The sequence below is a fragment of the Varroa destructor genome, unplaced genomic scaffold, assembly GCF_002443255.2.
Source record: "Varroa destructor unplaced genomic scaffold, Vdes_3.0 BEIS01000002.1, whole genome shotgun sequence".
Lineage (NCBI taxonomy): Eukaryota > Metazoa > Arthropoda > Arachnida > Mesostigmata > Varroidae > Varroa > Varroa destructor.
Window position 1 is genome coordinate 38,603,452 of NW_019211455.1, and position 19,361 is coordinate 38,622,812.

The 19,361-nt window shown below is 39.2% G+C and overlaps 2 protein-coding genes across 8 annotated transcripts; one reads left to right on the plus strand and one right to left on the minus strand.

Annotated features, from left to right (window-relative positions):
* Positions 1-521: 521 nt before the first annotated feature.
* LOC111243826 (uncharacterized) lies at positions 522-11,215 on the minus strand. Its single transcript, XM_022789991.2, has 7 exons — positions 11,108-11,215; positions 7,335-7,508; positions 6,231-6,985; positions 5,434-6,195; positions 4,685-5,096; positions 3,779-4,353; positions 522-1,175 (listed from the first exon to the last, which is right to left on the minus strand). The coding sequence occupies exons 1-7, from the start codon at positions 11,133-11,135 to the stop codon at positions 717-719; spliced, it is 3,165 nt and encodes a 1,054-aa protein (XP_022645726.1). The 5' UTR covers positions 11,136-11,215; the 3' UTR covers positions 522-716.
* LOC111243825 (uncharacterized) lies at positions 8,627-16,776 on the plus strand. 7 transcript variants are annotated; one of them, XM_086981720.1, is made up of 16 exons: positions 8,627-8,706; positions 9,733-9,917; positions 10,054-10,221; positions 10,437-10,556; positions 10,889-11,032; positions 11,176-11,283; positions 11,444-11,583; positions 11,914-12,100; positions 12,238-12,328; positions 12,793-12,888; positions 13,088-13,195; positions 14,155-14,205; positions 14,791-14,895; positions 15,469-15,565; positions 15,810-15,990; positions 16,567-16,776. In XM_086981720.1, exons 2-16 carry the CDS (start codon positions 9,846-9,848, stop codon positions 16,603-16,605), a joined length of 1,707 nt encoding a protein of 568 aa, XP_086837846.1. In that variant the 5' UTR covers positions 8,627-8,706; positions 9,733-9,845; the 3' UTR covers positions 16,606-16,776. The 7 variants fall into 7 exon arrangements, with proteins under 7 accessions (XP_086837846.1, XP_022645723.1, XP_086837845.1 ...); XM_022789988.2 differs by having other exon boundaries at positions 8,638-9,073; XM_086981719.1 differs by having other exon boundaries at positions 8,638-8,854.
* Positions 16,777-19,361: the final 2,585 nt, after the last annotated feature.

Consider the following 19,361-nt stretch of genomic DNA (forward strand, 5'->3'; position numbering starts at 1 on the left):
ATGAGATCAGAGAACAGATGACAGCAGTCCTGACAGACAACTGCAGCATATAAAAATATCAAATAACAGCCATTCATCACTGACCCTTCGTAGTACGTGCATTGTTTCGATGAAAAACTTTGAGAATACAAAGATACCTTTTTTACTTAAGTTTTTACAAGGTCGATACTTAAAGATACTACGAAGGATACAGTCTTCTGTGTTGCTCATAATCGCGCTACCACATGTAATAAATGAGGCCTTACAACTCGCCTTGCAAGTGAAAGAAAAATGTAATCCGCATACCTTATCCCATTTGATCGCTGACAGTTGCCTTCAAGAAGCGAATTCCCATTCGTGCTAAGCAACTCACAGGGTCTAACTGTATATATGATTTTTGCAGCTAAATCTACAATCATCGACACTTCTCAATAAAGTTTCAAGTAAACTTTACTGTAGTATGCTAAATCACCTCTAAATTCTTGAATTTTTTAACTCTTTAAGCCCCTTTCAAATAATGACGGCTTCCACAGTACCGCAAGTCAATTTCAAAGCCATACAAACAAATACGGATTTATTTACAAGCGTTTGTTCAGTCATTTATCACAAAGTTTCTTAATATGCTGTCTTTCTTTACAAAATGTATGTACACGTTAAAACTTCCACCGCTTGAACGTCTATAATGCAGTAGGCTCCTACAATACAAACAGGGAGGGCAGGCCTACTACTTTTTGAATTCATTTTTTCCTGCTGGAGCGGGTGCGGTAGGGTGTCGGGAGTGGCGAGGGATCCCTTATGGTGCCGTCAAGGGTTTTGTCCAGGATATTTTCTTCGTCCCCTAAACGCAGTCGTCGTCGCGGCTTTTCTAGTTTGGGGACATCTTTCATTAGAGTCCTGCCTGCTGAGCCATCGTCGGCGTCAGACACTGAAAGTGAACGACGCTTTCTTGGCTTTTCGGTTTGAGGACAGTCTCGCAATACCCGGCGCTGCTGGTTATCGAGTTTTCGAGTCAAATACTCGACCTCAACCTCTAGAGCACGGGTCCTTTTAACCTCATCATCGAGTCGGCGTTTCTCCCCCTCGAGACAGCGAACGCGGTCTCGGAACTCCCGATTCTCTTCCGACACCTTCTGCAGCTGAGACGCCAGTATTTCGAATGACTCCGCCTTCTCTCGAAGCTGCTCCAACTCGTCATTCTGAAGTAAACAGAAAGTAACAAGTATATCGTTAACCAAAGAAGAACCGATTTTGATTAACGTACCTAAATTAGTTTTTCGAGTTTCACATGTTTCATAAAATAATAATTATAGAATAATGGACCCGGTAGAATCACGTTTCAATTGATCATCGTTAAACATTGCTTCCGATAATTAGAAAACTTGATAGAGCCTCGCTTCATTCGATCATGAGTCTACATGCAGGTAATATTGAGACCAGGGAAATGTATGAACGCAGGTAACCATGGCACCCATTTTAAAAACTAGTTCCCTACATACTACAATAAGGTACAAGGGCATTAAATGTATACAAGCATATAAATGTTAAGGTTCATTATTAAAAAGGACGTGCCTAAGTACAAGTTCACAGGCCCAACACTGAACGCGCAGTAGATACTGACGGCGCTTAGCAAAGGCAGGGCGCTACGAGTTTTTTTGACTAAAAGAATAAATGAAATAGGCTGGTAGGAAAAGGGGTTGCGATAGCCCGCGCAGAAATACTATTTTGATTTATGAAAGGCTAGAAAAAAATCTATATAGGAGGAAAGAGCCGAGACTACATCAAAGCCAAGCGTTGACTAGGCGGCTAACGGATCAGAATGAAGGCATGCATATGCAGACAACAGTAAACTGTATAGGTTTGTCAAGTGCTATGGGTCAAACTTGGACTAGATTTAAAGACCCTGGCGGCGAAAATGCGCGAATCGAGAAGGACGTAAGCCCTTTTGTATAAAGCCTAAATAAACTACTGGCAAACATAAAAAAAAACAGGCCAATCACATTCGGACGGCGTCACGTGAGTGTAATAAGAGAAGAAACCGTGATTTTATCTAAAATAAGTAAAGATAATGATTAGTCGTCTATGGATCTGAAAACCGAGCACTTAGATATGAAAATTCAGCGGCAAATCTTATCATTTTCGTTGAGGGTAAACAGGCCAATCGCCAGTTATACGCGCTTAAAAATATATGCCCTTTTCAATAAAAAATGGCCAATCGAAGCATGCGGCCACATTATGAAATACGTTGCAAGAGAAAGGTAGTACAATGAGTTACACGTTACTAGAAGATATAGCCGCAAAAAAGTTAATTGACGTAGAAATCCTGGGTAAAGCAAAAAGTATTCGTCAGGGTCTGCGCACACAAGCAGCAAAGGAAAGGGTTTACATTAATACATAGATCGCAGATAGGCGACAGAATTGAAACAAGCGTAAGTATATATGGGAATGAAAAGATTTTACGGGTTAAAGTGGAGGGATAAGCTCGAATTTCCTCCTAGCATAGTAGTTCCTATAATACTATATAAGAGCTAACCGACTTACGAGGTGACGATGGTCCCTCTACTCCGAAAAAATCCATTAGTATCAAGATACTGATAGAACAATGATACACCACAGTCTAAAAATTAAGCGAATGAGACGACAAAGTGTAACAAAAGCGTACGAGAATTAAAGAGCAAGAAAAAAAACAAAACCTGCCCTATTGGAATACAGGTTTTTGCATGTACACGTGTAAATGTATGAAGTTTTTGAAAAAATTCAGGAAGGCCTCTCAAGTACCCTCATAAGCTAGCCTGAGGCAAAATGGTGAAGTAGAAATAAAGAGAATCAACTAGTTAAAGATAAGCAGGAAACAAAATACTTTTCCGAGCCATGTTGAGATTGAAAAACGAATTACGGAAACTACTAGGCCCTTAAAGGATATCTCAAGCAGTACGTAGAAATCGTAGAAAAATGGGTTAATATTCACGAGGCGCTTAAAGAGTATGGAGTGTCCGGTCCGGAAAAAATTCCTTGTGTGTTAGGTAGGTCCAACAAAATTTTCGATACAATAAAAAAAATTCAGGATAGCCCTTATCCCAAAAAGTTGTCAAATCGTACCGTCTACCTTACGCAGTTAATACTCTGCTAAGGTCTTCGAAGGTATAATGAAGCTACATCTTAAAGAAAATTAGGTATTTGGAGATTAATATAATTTGCCGAAAAACCGCCCAGTACTTAGAGCAATCGAGCTGATTTTCAGAAAAGCAGAGCAAATCAGAAAAACAACGACGAAGGACAGCTCTTTTTTGACAGTAATGCTGGACGTGAAAAGTTAATTGAACAGGCATCCATGTAAGCTTTTTCTTCGGTGCCCATGGAATAGAAATGTTCCGATATACTTTGCCATAATAATTTTCAGCTATCTAAATCCCGTATCATTTGCCACGTGATTCCCTACAATGGTCGGCGTTCTGCGGGGGTCTTGTTTTGAAGCATTGCCTACAATGGCTTTGTCCAACTAAAATACCTTGCATGAAACGCTGCGTGAGGTAGCAATATGAATGAGGTACTACAAAAAACAAAGCTCTTTTACTCCTATGTAGGGAGTACCTAAGATATTAATGCAAGGGGCAGAGACCATTCGTGTAGTTAGAACGGATGAGTACTTGAAGTTAAGTTTGACGAAGCGAAATTATTAGATGCCTGACTACTGTCCGTTGGAGAGCCTCACTCTGGGACTCGGTCAATCATGCAAAGCCGATAGCAAAAAATACTCTTCAAATATCTCTTCCCCCACAAAAGAAGGACTTAAAGCACTAACCTGTGCCTGTCTTAAGGCGGCCGCTTTAGCCAACTCTTCTTGCTGCTGATTTAGTCTCTCGCGCAAATCTCGCATTTCTTCTAAAGCGTTCACGTGCTGCTGGTCGGCTGCCCTAGATCTTCTCAATTCACGAAGCCTGATTGTAACCTGTGCTTCGCGGTCGGCGAGCTCTTGTTCTCGCTCAGAAACCGCTTCTAACTCTTCTTGCATAGTTACCATGTCCGCCCGCGCGGATATCAGTGACTCGCGTGCTGCCTTCAGTTGAGTTTCTAGAGAAACTATCTGTTCGGAAAGCAAGGCCTTTTCCGCATTTATTTCTTGCAGCAGTGAAATTTCGCCACTTTTCGACGCCACTTGTTCCTCTAAACGCTCAACAACCTTTTGCAATGAACTGAGCTTCTGCAAAGCCAGGTCTTCCTTCATGGCAGCTTCTTCTAGGTCCTTATCTTTCTCACGAAGCTCGGCTTTAAGAGATTCCAGTTCAGCTTGTAGGTTGTCGATTTGTATGCGTGTATCTACTATAAAACACTCGTGATTCTCCTCGGCATTCTGTGCAGCTTTCTTCAATTCAGCAACTGCAAACACATAAAACATTGTAACCAGTTGTCCTTAAAATTCATAAAAATAAATCTAATTGTGCACTATTTGTCCGTTGTTGGTGTGTGCTATACTACGTTATCCACTGATAGGGAGTATAATTGCTAGCACGACTCGACAGATAACGTCAGTTTATTTTCTGTTTCGCTTAAGATGTTTTAGTGTTAATGAACCGTATTAAACTAGCACTTCGCGATATACTGCAAACTAACTCGGATTGTACTATGAGCGATCATATATTGATAGGCCGAATTTAGAAGATTACACGAGTCCCGAAGTTCTCCCTGAGGTTCTACCAATATCACTCACCCTGGTCAACCAGCGTCTCCCTATCAGTCAACTCAGCTTGAAGGGTTCTGGTCTGGTCCATGAGCTGTTCGTTGAGGGATGCTTGCTCTTTTAGCGCCTTTTTGGAGTCTTTGGCGTCCTTCTCAGCGATTTCCCGTGCTTGTTCCAACTCAACTAACTCCCGACGTAAACATGCTCCGTCCTCAACTGCTTGGTTGAGGTTTTTTTTCGTTGCGCGAAGTTCGTCGTCTTTTTCATGCAGTTTGTTCTGCCAATAGCTAATGGTGTTTTCGGGTCGTGGCTGTTCTTCGTCGCGGTCGTCAGAACGGTCGGTTGGAGGAAATTCCGGTAAATAGCCAAAACGGTCGCGGAACATGTACAGTTCGGGCCATAATTTTTCCTTCAAGTATTCACTTGTTTTTGCGTACCCTTCCTAATTCACAGTACATGCAGTCCATAAACAAGTTTAGTGGCCATAGTATAGAGATTTTTTAAGACTTATGGTCAAAAAGCTAGCGTTGACACACATGTTTGCTTTAACAAAACACTTAACAAAACTTCGTACACCGATCAGAACGATGGAAACCACATCATCAGTATTATTGAAGAATTACGTAAGCTGCTAATATCGTGAACGGGGAAACTTCTTCGATAAGGATACTGCTTTTCGTACAAGGAGTGACCCAGAAAACATGGCAAACACAAATGAGAAAAATTAGATAAATAGAAGCGACAGTTTGTACACAATACAAACTACGTAATTTACTTACCCTATACTTCATGTATTTCTCTTTGTAGATTTGAATCTGCTCCTCGAGTTCTCCTACTGTTACCTCCTGGTCCTCCTCATACATTTCTCGCAGCGCTGCCTTCTCCTTGAGGAACTTATCCCGTTGTTCTTTCATTCTGTCCTGGTACATGAAGTGAATATTTTCCTTTGCCTCGTCCTCTTGTTTAAGGCGTTCCTTTAGTCGCATTATCTCCTCTTCGTTTGAGACAAGCATTTTTTCCGCCCGTAAAATATCCCGAGCCATGTCATTGAAATAGGACGCCTTCACCTCGATGTAAGATACACCCTGACGCACTAGTTTACGATGTACTGCATCTTGCCAGGACTCGACCTCCGTATCGTCGACTGATCCGACCTTCAATGGACTGTTGTCCACGCATCCCTGAGTTAGTCGGCGAAGCTGCCTCAATCGCTCGAGAGGACGATCCGAAAACTGGACGATTTCAGAAGCAATGGCCGAGAATCGGATTGTGTCCATGGTTTCGTCCTGGAGGTAGATATGCGGGTTTATACATATAATAAGGCTTACGTATCCACCAAGTGTGAAGAACGGATTTAGCATCCGTGTCAACTTTGAATCTCGGAAGGGTGCCGAGATGCCCTTGTCTTTTTTGCGTAACGCTTCGAGACAGCGGCCGAGTACAAGCAAGGAGCCATTAATTGCACTCGCTTGCCTCAAAATGACGCCCGTCGTACCGGTTTTACTCTGTCTCTCACTACCGGCTAAATCGCTAATGACAAACTACCGGCTAAATCGCTAATGACAAACTGATTTACTAGTGGTTCGGTTAAAGCGGCACCCCAATGCACCATCTTAACAGTGAATACCATATGCGAACGGGACGACGCGTCGTTCAACTTGGTTGATGCCTTAGCAAGGTTTTGCTTTGCTATCTGCAGAAGCCCGAAGGCCTCAGCAGCTGAATTAACAGGTAGTTGTATAAGGTCTTTCACAAAAGTTTGTCCCTTAGTGTCCTGTCCGACCATCAACCCCTTACGTTTGTTCCTTGAAGCCACATCCAGCAGGTCGCTAATGATTTCATTATAAATCTCATATACAGAGATCCACACAGAGCATGAGTCCGCTCCATTGATAGTAGTGTTCGTGGGCGATTCAGATGCATCGCGTGTCATGTTAGCAAACGCATACTGATCAAAACCGACAGGGCCGCCTTTTCCTTTTGTCAAAAGTGAGCTCTTAATGCGCTCCAATTCCTCGATCTCTGCCGACGTGAGCTCCTGCGCGGCTTCAAAAAGTTTCGGCTTGTAGGTAGGCACCGACTTCTTTATTTTTGATTTGTAAGACCCAAAAATCTTTTCCAGTGTACGGGGCACAACACCGGGATCTGAACGCTCACCCATAATGGTATAGGTTTTACCCGACGATGTCACACCATACGCGAAAGTCATTACATTAGCGCCGTCAAGAAACTTGTCCACCAAGGATGCCGTGGTTACGTTGAAAACCTCCTCCTGAGTAACCGTCCCAGAAAAAATGTGCGTAAACGTGGCTTTCTTATTTGCTCGCCCGGCTTTAACAATGAAAAAAAAATGGAAAATATGACACGCATTTAATATAAAGTAATATAAACAGTAACAACTTCTATGAAATCTTTCACACAGTTATGGAGAGCTATGGGAATGCATCACCTTATCTTTTCACACTTCTGATATGTAGAAATGGACGAGGAATGTCCACACAGCAACAGAAAATACCTTTCAGTATGGACTTTCTACATGCTCCCTTCATAACTGCACTGATTATATCTTACAATATAGAAGTTCTTAGATATATATATCAATATAGAAGATCTTACAATATAGAAGTTTCACATCATAAATATATTAAATAAAGATTTTCCAATGAAAAACTTTCATTACCATGGTTTGTCTCGACTGTCGTTGCATCGATCACTTTGATTGAAAGGTCTTCCTCTTGAATCGGTTTGATTCTCAAATAGACGGGCAGGCTTTCCCGTTCTTTATCAGCCGCACCGAAATCTATTCGACGCGGGGCTTCGGCGAGCGATGACGAATCCATAGTTGCTCTTTCACCTGTGAAAAACACTATCTCGTTATTAATTCTTCAGCTCCGTTATGTATTAATGGAATTACATAAACAGGTTGTTATAAACGCTTTCACATTAAGTCGTTTCATTAGAAACATAGACCTTACTGTTCCTGCGAACATACATTATTTCTAGGGCTCTAACCATCATAAGCCTTTTCCTACTGATGCAACATGCAATTAGCTTTTGTGTTCAACAGCTTGTTAAGAAATGCCGGTGCCTCATGAGAAACGTTTGCCCTTTTCACACAAATTCCGTCAAATAATTGATGTGCGACTGTAATAACTTCACACTAATTAGAACAAACACCTCGATACATGAACATATGCCGTTATTATTAAAAGCCCCTAGAGATAAGACACTGGCTTCTTTATAACAATTACACAGAAATGCGTAATTAAATACAATATTAAAACGGGGATGGACTTAAAACGACGTTTTTTTGTTGCATGATTCCCTTTCTTTCAGTCCTTTATTTCTAGATATAGGATAAATACTAGCTTTATGTGTAGAGCATTTTATCTAAATATGTGTGATTAAAGTTGATCAAATAATATAAAGGTGTAAGTTCAATTAAGATATCAACAGAAGGGGGTTGCTTCCACATGGCTTGAAGCAACGGCTTTTGGCAAAGAAAGACAATGCTCATTTGGCTTCAACGGTTACGCATATTAAGTCACAACATTAGCGTTGTTCGTAACATTCATGCCAGTGATGCGAATCTATAAGAAACTGCTGATATTATAACTCAAAAAAAGTCAACAACAAGACTTACAATGGAACTCAATCAAATTCAGCAGTATAGCACCTTAAAATTCGGCCACTGTGAATGACAAAGCAACGGATAGTTTCGCGCGTTTAAATAGCGGCCATCTTGAGTCAAGCTTAACGAGAGCGTGCTACTTCCGGGTGTAAATCGCAGTCAACATGATCTAGAAGAACATATTCTAGATGGGTTATTTTAGAATCATTATCGAAACATAGTCGAACGCCGAATTCAGTTTCGTGTATAAAACTTTGACCGATAATGTAAATAAATTTTCTTTGCTTTCATCATTTATCGTAGTTTACTTCCGGGTGTAGCTGGACCACTATGCCCAATCTCCTCTTTGGCGGTCAAGTGAATTCTTCGATCGGTGACAGTGTGGAAACAACATTCCAAAAGGATTATTAACAATCTGAATGTATGTTTAGTTTGTGTAGACTTTTCGAATACACCAACAAAATTGTACCATCAGGGAATATCTACGTAAGGTTTAGTGTCTTCAAGCCGCTTAGAGAACGAAGATAACGAGTCACTGAAACATTTGTTTGCCTGCACCGCAGCTACCGGTACTTTGAAGTTGTAGAACGGAATTGCATTTTGTGGCCCCCATTTCTATCCCTATCTCGAAGTTTTTAACTGAGAGTCAACTCAGAGTTCACCCGCCATAAAACTATCTTGAGTGTCGAACAAATTGCTGGATGGCTAGTACTCAGTTCGTAGACAATGTGCTTAGTTTGATTGTATTGAAGAAAGGTTTCTTGAATGAATAAAAGCGGCTGATTGTAGTAAGTATAATATTTACAGCGCATTTATTTAGTGACATCGATACAATATTTTGACTGCCTCGCTCCTTGGAGCGCGGAGCGGCCAATCCTCATTACGCCTCAGGCATTAGTGGCCGTTGTTGAAAAATCAGCGCTTAGAAGATTCAGGATTTAAAAAGATTGAAGTGATACCGATACCTGGAATCATTTAGACTCAAAGTCAAACTGCCGTGGATATAATTCTGATACACATTAATCAGCCGCCAAAGCCGGGCTATAAATCACATATGTATCTTCATAGTATCACTGTCAAGAACGGTAAAATTCTAATGAGTAGGTTTATATGACTTCTGACTTTTCGTCTTTCAAGATTCTTTATCTGTGAATTCAAGATGTTCAGGATAAAAGACTCTCTACCAAAGCGTTGATTGGCCAAGTTCTTGTTAGAAGTCGTAGATACATAGCACATTTAATCCACAACAAAAATCGAACATTATAATTCCGTGTCGTTAGTTTGAAAGTTTCGCATGGGGAAAAAGCGCCCATAGCTACGTCTTCAAATTGTCATACATTCGTTTCCAGCCAAATAGTATTTTATACGCCCCCCGTATGTTCAGAGCTGTGACTATCAGAATCTGTCACGAACTTAGCGTGAAACACAAACTTGTTGTCTGTTACAGGTTGATTTGTTCCTCAGGTGACTTCTTCTTCTTTAAATTACTTCAGTATTTTCACCGTTGCGTGAAATCTAGGATTTTATTCAACTTACTGGTGGGAATTTCGTAAGTCCATAATGGACTCAGTTCTGTTGGTGTCAGATAAGCTGAGTCTGTTCACGAGAGCTTCGGATGGCCGTTTTAATCAGGTAATAATCAGCTAGAGGAACCCAGCCAATTAATTCGATTATAATACAGATACAATAAATTTAGTCTATTTTTCATCTACATTCCTATGTCAATACTTATTTGACGCTAGATTGTTCTTTTCGTTACTTCTGCTAGGTTTCCACAATCCGGCCTCGCGACCCGGCGCAGCTGAAAGATGTTCAGCTATCACCAGATGGTCGCCAGTTGATGGCAATCAGTTCGAATCCAGATCACGGAATTTGTTTCGCTTGTCTGACCAAAGCTCAAGACCGATGGCTTTATTATGACTACTTTCCTTCTGAGGTAACCACATGTTTCTGCTTGAAGGGGCATTTACTGACTTGTAGAGCGAGATGTTTATCTAATTGAGAGTCGTTATATCCGGGTTCGCTCGCTATTTGGATCCAGTTATATGTACGCCATCACGAAAATTCCGATAGCATTGCAGGCGATCAAGATCGCTAATTATTAAACTGAAATGAATATGGTAAATAAATGTAATACCATTTGTTTTTCAGTTCCATGTGACCTGTGGAGTATTTTCACCTACTCGAAATCACATAGTGTATCTTGGTACAGCAACAGGAGGCATTATTGAATTTGATCTCAAGGTTAAAGGCTTCAATATTCTTACCAAGGTATGGTCCATCTCAAAATTGGCACTAATGGAAACTTATTGAATCAGCTATTGCGGAAGCAATATCAGTCGGAAAGTCAAATTTATGGTACTAATTGTTTCATCGATACAATTTCGAGAGCCACTACAATTATGCCCAACTTTTTCACTTCACTTAGAATTTATTAGGTTTTTGCTGGGATAACACGAGGCAGAGGTAACGTTTAGCGAACTAAGTTGCCATATTGCATTTACTATACCATAAGCCAGGCATTCATTTTTCTAGATCTATATTCTATGGTATTATAAGTATGTTTGTATCTTAGTCTCAATACATTTAGATTACGTTCTTAGGGCCGCAATGAGGTCGGTCCTCCGGCAACTTCGATTGACGTCAATGCCATGGGCAGTCACGTGGCGGTTGCAATCGGAGGTTCGCTTCTTGTGCATAGCATAAAAAATAAGGTCGACACAGTTATCGAATACGACGCTTCAAAGGTAATTCGAGTTTTCCTTTTCTATTCTTTTAAAATCTTACATGGGGTTATATGTTACGCATGTAGAGTTACGCACATATTTTCCCAGGCGATTTTAGCCTCATGCTTGGATTTAAGTGGGTTCCTCATTTTCTTTAATTCCAGAATGCGCAAGTTCTTCTACGATTTCATCCGACACAGCAATTTTCCCTTGGCGTTTTTTCATCAGCCGAAGGCGCAGCTGTCCTTGAATTTTCAACAGGCGCCATACAGGTAATTCGGCCCTTCGCTTTATTTAATGTACACAACTGCAAAAGAGTTTTCACATTGAGGGATCAAGCTGAACTCATGTCTAGTAGTAATACCCGCGAATCCTTAGTTTTTAAAATGGAGCGTACTTACTTGTTTGTATTGGATAATTGTTAAATTTTAGCTACCACCATCTTCAGTCCGTTGGCGAGCGCCACCTGGCGAAGAGCACATCTGCGAACCGTTAACATTGCTTTGGGCCGGAACCTCATGTCTAATAACTGTTGCTGTAGATCGAAGGGTTGTTCAGTATTCAGCCAAACGGTAGGAAACTGTTTTCAGATGAAGTGTTAGCATCTATACATAACGTGCTTTGAGTAAAATACAATAAAGAGCTTATTTATAAGCCGGTTTGAGGTAGGAAAAACGGTCTTAAATTTTATATATTGTATGAAAACGACTTTCTTTTTTTTAACAAATATAAACAATGCGAGGTTGAAATGACACTGCACTTATCACAAAAGAATATTCGGAAAAGAGATATTTTATGAACGCCCGAAAGACGCGTATAAACGTAGCATAACACTCTTTTTTTAATAAGTTAAATTTCACTCTTCTCTAATCGTATTATTGTGTACATTTTTGTTGAAGCAGGTGTGGTCAACTCTACCGACATGATAAACGCGTCACGAGTGCAGGAATATTACGAGAAGGTGCTGAGCTTCTACTAGGCTTAGCCGATGGACTTGCTTGTCTAGATATTCGCCGACGACAATTGTTATGGACTAAAGATACGATATTTTCGAGGCCGGTCGAAATGATAAGTCGAGCCAAACACCATGTGCGCAATGTTTTATATCTATAATGTTTCACGTATAGGTTTTTTCACCATTTTGTTAATACTGCTTGATCGTTTCTTAGTCTTAGTAACAGCCTGTCTATCGTAGCATACGGTAAGAACAAAGTTTTTGTTTTCAGCTGCCGGTATCTAGGGGATCATCAGGAGTTGAGTGCATGTATCCGCAATTGGAACCCTATAATCTAGAAACACGATCTAAAAGTGTGAGCGGTATGTAAGCTTGAAAATATTTAAAGAATAAATTCCAATAATTGACCCACGCCGTTTTTATTGAGGGAACCTGAAATTGTAGCTGTTTCATGTGCATTATTTAAAATATAATCCCCCTTCAGCAGAGATTTAGAACACCCCTCAGCTAGTCTGAATGTCCGATATATAAAGATACTTTCCTAATTCGCATGGTTATTGAGTTACTGCTTTCCGCATAGCCAGTGGACCGAATTCAATCGCATAATTAACCGAGGACGTTTTCGAAAACATTTTAGGGCATTGTGGTTGCACATACTAGTTCAGTTTTTTTTAATTCCTTCACAATACAATTGAGATGGCCTTGAATTTATTCACTTCTAGTAGTAAATTTAACGAAAGAAAAATGTGATTTGCTAAAGCTGAGACGATAGAACCTGAAACAAAGTGCCGCTTTTTACATTTTTTTAATGGTAATTGGGACACAGCGAGAACGGGACTTGCTCTCAAAGTCGATGACGTTGCGCAATGTGTTATCTCACCAGTACGAGGGGACGAGGTTCGTATCGGCCAGATAAAACTAGGTAAGAAAGTAGAAATATTATAACTTCTAATGCAGTTGTCGTGGTTTTTGTCTATCTAGGTGTTTTAATCACTTATACCGATTAAGTGAGATATCAATCGTAGCGCTCAATACTAATGCCAAAACCGAAATAGAAAATTCAATTTTTTTTTCGTTATTGGTGCTGTCTTTAATTAAATATCTTCTAATGGGGCTTTCAGATGATCAGAGGAAAAGCTCGTTAAGCACCCTAATTTCTCCACCACGAGGCTATACTGGGGGGTCGAGAAAACAGTTAGCCCGTGCAGTCGAGGGCGCAGTTGCAGAAGGTTAGCGATCTTGCCGTGTTAAGGGCCATACACTCATTTATATCCAACCAAAAGAACACCTAGAAGCCTAATTACTAATTCATAATAGGTCAGGTCTTCCCTTGGAAACATGGCATACCTATTATGTAATTGGCTTAAAAACTGTAAACACATTTTTTCTATTTGATACTGAACGAAGAGGCTGATTCAGACATCTTGGAATGTGGTCAACAGTTCTAGTTTTTGGCGGATATGTTATACTGCAGATGTAAAGCTCACCGAAATTTGTCAAATCATTTTTGTAAAAACTGTTTTTAGAAGAACGACGACAACGTTCAAATACCATTTAACGCTGCATATGTGTTTATGGCTTAGCTTTAATTCCTGAATCCACTTATTTTAACGGGTTCCGCAGCTTTCGATGTACAAACATATTATCCTACTGTATGAGTAGAAGATATTTATTACTCGATTTTCTATTGGACCTTCAGATGTGCTTAGAACGAACTCACTAAACGCTTGGATTTCTCCATCGCGGGATTGTGTAGATCTGAAAAAGCTTTCATCTCAAACTGCGGATTTCAGCGAATTTAGAGACAGGAAGCAAAAATTGCTCCGTAATAATTCTCCATCATAAACGCGCTAATAATTATATCAAAATACACCGTCAAACTACCCAGCTGATTTTCAATTTTACTGGACTCTCTGGTATTTAAAACGGATATATCTAGAGTGCCTTGTTCGGCTCTGGTATGACGTCCTTAATTTTTATTCAGCTAAACTATTAACCGTATTGGAAACTGAGTTTGCTAAACCATTATCAGTATCGTATTTACGACAATACGTGGCGTCGTGCTTGATGTAGGCTGCATTAAAGGTAAGGACAAGCTTATCATGACTTGAAACTTTGGCAAGACGAACATGTAAAATTGTTATGTAATCACATATGTATCTCTGTCTTTGTCTTTGTATTTCCTAAGAGATGCAGACTTCGGAGAACAATCACGTCTTGCAGTCAACAATTATAAGCGGTATGTCAATAGCATTCTCTACGTAACGCCCTTACAGTTGACAGCTGTACTTGATGACACTAAATATGTGATAAAACTGTGGCAAAGGTGAGAAATGGGGACTCAGATAAACAAAAGTGATTTTTTTCAGCTAACGAGGCAGAAGAAAAAGGTATAAGGAAGCTTGTGATTAAAGTACTTTGCGAATGTTGAAGGCACCATAGATTCCCTTCAAACAAAAAAGTGAAATGATAATTAGAAATTATTTCATTAACTTAATTTAGATAATTCTTTATATCAAGAATGAAAGATAACATTAAACTTTATCCTTTCGATTCAATCAATAGGCATATTAACAGTAGTTTTCTGTTTCGATTATATATTTAAATCCTACAGACTAGATGAGTAATGCAACTTTGTCTTACTTTCGTTCTATGAACATAAATTGTAGAGATTTACTGCGAATTAAATTAAAAAAATAGTCAAAAAAAGAAGACAAGTTTTGCGCCACGTAATCGGCTGCAGAAATATATACATACATATAATGCGGGCAAGTAGAGACTATAGTGCTTTTTCTGTGTTTGCTTATTGACGCTGGCTTACCAGATTATGACAGGTTTCACAAAGATCTTATCGACATTGGATTGGACAGTTATTCGCCTACAAAAAATGAACGTCCGCCATTATCACTTAAGCAAATGATGGGATCGGGTAAGTTGTCCAGTCAATGATTCGATTAATATATATGCGGCATTTCGTCGTTGTTGTGCGTTACTTGAATAATGTTATTTAAAGAAAAAACAAACATAAAAAAAAGATAAAGAAAATTACACCACTCACGCTTTGGCCAGGCGAAACCCTGCAACAATATAGTAACTACCCTAATTACGTTGCTGGTTGAACCAGTTTAAGCAATAAAAATTGTTTAAACACATCGCAGAATAGCACCTTGTCAGCTGTTTTTGACATTATGTATAATACTAAGGTGGACATCACTTTTATTTATTTAATGGTAGCGATTTCCTTACGTCATTCAGGCGATTGGATTGGTGCTGCAGCGTTGGTATTGAGAAAGTCGCTATTAATATCTTCCACACGTACCGAAATTTTCTTATTAGCAGCTTTGTATATAGGTTTTCTCTCACAATAGTTAATTCGCACTTCCATCAATTTCTATAGCAGAAATTTAGATTTAGGGTATTTCTGCTTTATTACATAATTCAAGACTGATTTCACACACCATCATCACTATCATTGACTAAGGAAGAACTTCCTTCTGATCAGGTGTACAGAGTCAGGCGCCAGTCAGTGTCTCCAGGACGAAAAATATCTTTTATAACGTCGATGCGTCACGTTCCTTATCAAAGAACGACTCTGACGGGTACGCATTATGCTCTTTATGCGTGAATCGTCTCCTAATGTGAACAATATGTCAACTATTCCATATCTTCGCATTTTTACGTACCAATTATTGACGAACCATTATTTCATTTGTCTTCTTAAATGTTCAAGGCGTATTGTTTGCCTTCTTATAAATACAGATGAAGCTGCTCGAACACTGGCTATCAGTAACCCGTGTTGTTGTTTACTATATTGTACACTAATATTGAAAATAATTTATATAGCTCTTTAGCGGCCGCAATTACAAAGCAGCAAAAACTCCTAAGGAGGTTGGTCGAGAGTTCTGAAAGGCTCGAGAATACAATAGAAAAAGTCCTAAAGGAGTTGCGTCATCAAGGTAGTACGATAAGAAACCTCGTTGAGCACAGTCTTAATCTTGGGAAAGCCTATCATCGAGAAATAAGGGTAAGGTAAAGCAAGTGAGAATTTCAAAGTCCCAAGAACATGTCAGAAAATGATATCGTAGGAACGTAAAATGATTGGCATCTTTCGCGCGCATTCTTCTATAATACCACTGTGTAATCATATACGCGATTAAAGATAAATTATCACGAGCTTATACTTAACGCTCATCGGCTGAAAATTGGTTTCAAAATGTTGTGTTATCACATTTTTGGCACTCCATTTAACCAATAATGAAGTGTCTTTAAAATGTTAAAAAAACATGGTCCTGGCAGTACTAACCTCAACAATTGCGCATATAATTAATGCTGAAAGAGTACCAAGCAGGTACTGCGCTGGACCGTTTCGGGCTTACCTTCAATATTTTCGAGATATTTTTAGAAGTGCCATTTCTAGTTCTCATTTGTATAGGAATTTATAGATGATAGTAGTATTTCGAGGAGTACATTTAGCGGAAGAAAGTTTATTTAATATGAACAATCTCGACTCTTCAGAACCGTTTTTATGGAAACAAAAGGATAGCAGCGCCTAAAGAAGGGCACAATGCGCAAAATTAACAGATTATGCGTGATTTTTCAGGAAATCCTCACTGTGATGTATGACGCTCAACAGGACTAATGAGTGGACGTTGATCACAAAGCCGAGGCCTATGTTAACGAAAATCAAACGGAAAAGTCGTTTCTCTTTTTTGCACCTATACATTTTTTGCTATTATTAATGTTTTGGTCAGATAAATCAGTCTATATAAATAAAAAAAAATTTATTTATTTTTTTAAATTATTAAGAAAACTGATTCCGGTTAGGACTGCATTGGATACTGCGGAAATGATAAATTTTGTTTGCTTAGAGGGCGTTGCTTTAAAAAGCAACCTTCAACACATTTTTAAGATGTTCAATATGATTAAATTGCGATAAGCTAATTTATATTTGAATAGAGGATAAAGTCTAAGGCAGCTAATCTGTACATATATAGAATGCTGTTCCTGAGGTGAAGAAGGTGCCAAGTTTCAGATTTTTTTCGTTTATATGGATATTCTCAAACCGAAGTCAATCGGGAATAGATTATATGTAGGCTATATTGAGCTTCGTTTTCAGGTATTCTCCGGTAACCACTATAACATTTTTTACCCCAACAAAACCTTCTTATAGGGGGTTCCATGGCTAGGATTTGTTGATATGTCAAATAATGATTAACGATATATTCGATCTATAACAATGTTAATAATATATACATTCAAAACCCTGCCCATGATGGAACACGGATACATCGCTAGACTTTCTCACTACCATAACTCACTTGCAGCCACGTCTCGGGCCCATTTAAAAAATATACCTTCTATATATCTACATAAATACATGGCCTGCCCATCGGTCTGTTGGTCGTAATCGGAACATAGCAGATAAACTGGCCCAGTGTCCCTGTAGCTCAGCAGACCCTTCTCGAGGTCGTCGGATCATGCTGCTTGTGTACAACATGCGTGCCAGTCACTCACTTAGCGTGTGCTGTGTGTCGTGTGTGCCATTCGGCTCAATCACACGTCGACAGTGACCTGTTTGTCTGGCGCGTCCAAGAAAGGACTTTATGCATAGACCTCCCCCCAAATCCTTGTCTCCCTTTGTGGAGCCTTGGACAGCGTCTGCGGTCCAAGCGATCGCTGCTGGCTCAGCAGCTCGGCTCAGATCTGTGGTGCTATGAGGCCGTCAGAAATGACCTTAGATGGGATTTCACACACAGAACCGGGAGCTAACAACAGCAACCACCAGGCATCGATAAACCACAGCAGCAGCAGCAGCAGCGCAGTAGTAGTAGTAGTAGTAGTAGTAGTAGTAGTAGTAGTAGTAGTAGTAGTAGTAGTAGTAGTAGTAGTAGTAGTAGTAGTAGTAGTAGTAGTAGTAGTAGTAGTAGTAGTAGTAGTAGTAGTAGTAGTAGTAGTAGTAGTAGTAGTAGTAGTAGTAGTAGTAGTAGTAGTAGTAGTAGTAGTAGTAGTAGTAGTAGTAGTAGTAGTAGTAGTAGTAGTAGTAGTAGTAGTAGTAGTAGTAGTAGTAGTAGTAGTAGTAGTAGTAGTAGTAGTAGTAGTAGTAGTAGTAGTAGTAGTAGTAGTAGTAGTAGTAGTAGTAGTAGTAGTAGTAGTAGTAGTAGTAGTAGTAGTAGTAGTAGTAGTAGTATAGTAGTAGTAGTAGTAGTAGTAGTAGTAGTAGTAGTAGTAGTAGTAGTAGTAGTAGTAGTAGTAGTAGTAGTAGTAGTAGTAGTAGTAGTAGTAGTAGTAGTAGTAGTAGTAGTAGTAGTAGTAGTAGTAGTAGTAGTAGTAGTAGTAGTAGTAGTAGTAGTAGTAGTAGTAGTAGTAGTAGTAGTAGTAGTAGTAGTAGTAGTAGTAGTAGTAGTAGTAGTAGTAGTAGTAGTAGTAGTAGTAGTAGTAGTAGTAGTAGTAGTAGTAGTAGTAGTAGTAGTAGTAGTAGTAGTAGTAGTAGTAGTAGTAGTAGTAGTAGTAGTAGTAGTAGTAGTAGTAGTAGTAGTAGTAGTAGTAGTAGTAGTAGTAGTAGTAGTAGTAGTAGTAGTAGTAGTAGTAGTAGTAGTAGTAGTAGTAGTAGTAGTAGTAGTAGTAGTAGTAGTAGTAGTAGTAGTAGTAGTAGTAGTAGTAGTAGTAGTAGTAGTAGTAGTAGTAGTAGTAGTAGTAGTAGTAGTAGTAGTAGTAGTAGTAGTAGTAGTAGTAGTAGTAGTAGTAGTAGTAGTAGTAGTAGTAGTAGTAGTAGTAGTAGTAGTAGTAGTAGTAGTAGTAGTAGTAGTAGTAGTAGTAGTAGTAGTAGTAGTAGTAGTAGTAGTAGTAGTAGTAGTAGTAGTAGTAGTAGTAGTAGTAGTAGTAGTAGTAGTAGTAGTAGTAGTAGTAGTAGTAGTAGTAGTAGTAGTAGTAGTAGTAGTAGTAGTAGTAGTAGTAGTAGTAGTAGTAGTAGTAGTAGTAGTAGTAGTAGTAGTAGTAGTAGTAGTAGTAGTAGTAGTAGTAGTAGTAGTAGTAGTAGTAGTAGTAGTAGTAGTAGTAGTAGTAGTAGTAGTAGTAGTAGTAGTAGTAGTAGTAGTAGTAGTAGTAGTAGTAGTAGTAGTAGTAGTAGTAGTAGTAGTAGTAGTAGTAGTAGTAGTAGTAGTAGTAGTAGTAGTAGTAGTAGTAGTAGTAGTAGTAGTAGTAGTAGTAGTAGTAGTAGTAGTAGTAGTAGTAGTAGTAGTAGTAGTAGTAGTAGTAGTAGTAGTAGTAGTAGTAGTAGTAGTAGTAGTAGTAGTAGTAGTAGTAGTAGTAGTAGTAGTAGTAGTAGTAGTAGTAGTAGTAGTAGTAGTAGTAGTAGTAGTAGTAGTAGTAGTAGTAGTAGTAGTAGTAGTAGTAGTA

Bases quoted from the DNA above. Each gene is read 5' to 3' on its own strand.
- LOC111243825 (XM_086981720.1), top strand. From the start codon at position 9,846: ATGGACTCAGTTCTGTTGGTGTCAGATAAGCTGAGTCTGTTCACGAGA. The intron at 9,918-10,053 runs GTAATAATCAGC...TACTTCTGCTAG, and splicing joins CGGATGGCCGTTTTAATCAG to GTTTCCACAATCCGGCCTCG. The intron at 14,206-14,790 runs GTATGTCAATAG...CTGGCTTACCAG, and splicing joins GCAGTCAACAATTATAAGCG to ATTATGACAGGTTTCACAAA.
- LOC111243826 (XM_022789991.2), bottom strand. From the start codon at position 11,135: ATGAGGCTAAAATCGCCTGGGAAAATAT. The intron at 7,509-11,107 runs GTGCGTAACTCT...TGTTTTTCACAG, and splicing joins AAAATCGCCTGGGAAAATAT to GTGAAAGAGCAACTATGGAT. The intron at 1,176-3,778 runs GTTAGTGCTTTA...TGTTTACTTCAG, and splicing joins CCGCCTTAAGACAGGCACAG to AATGACGAGTTGGAGCAGCT.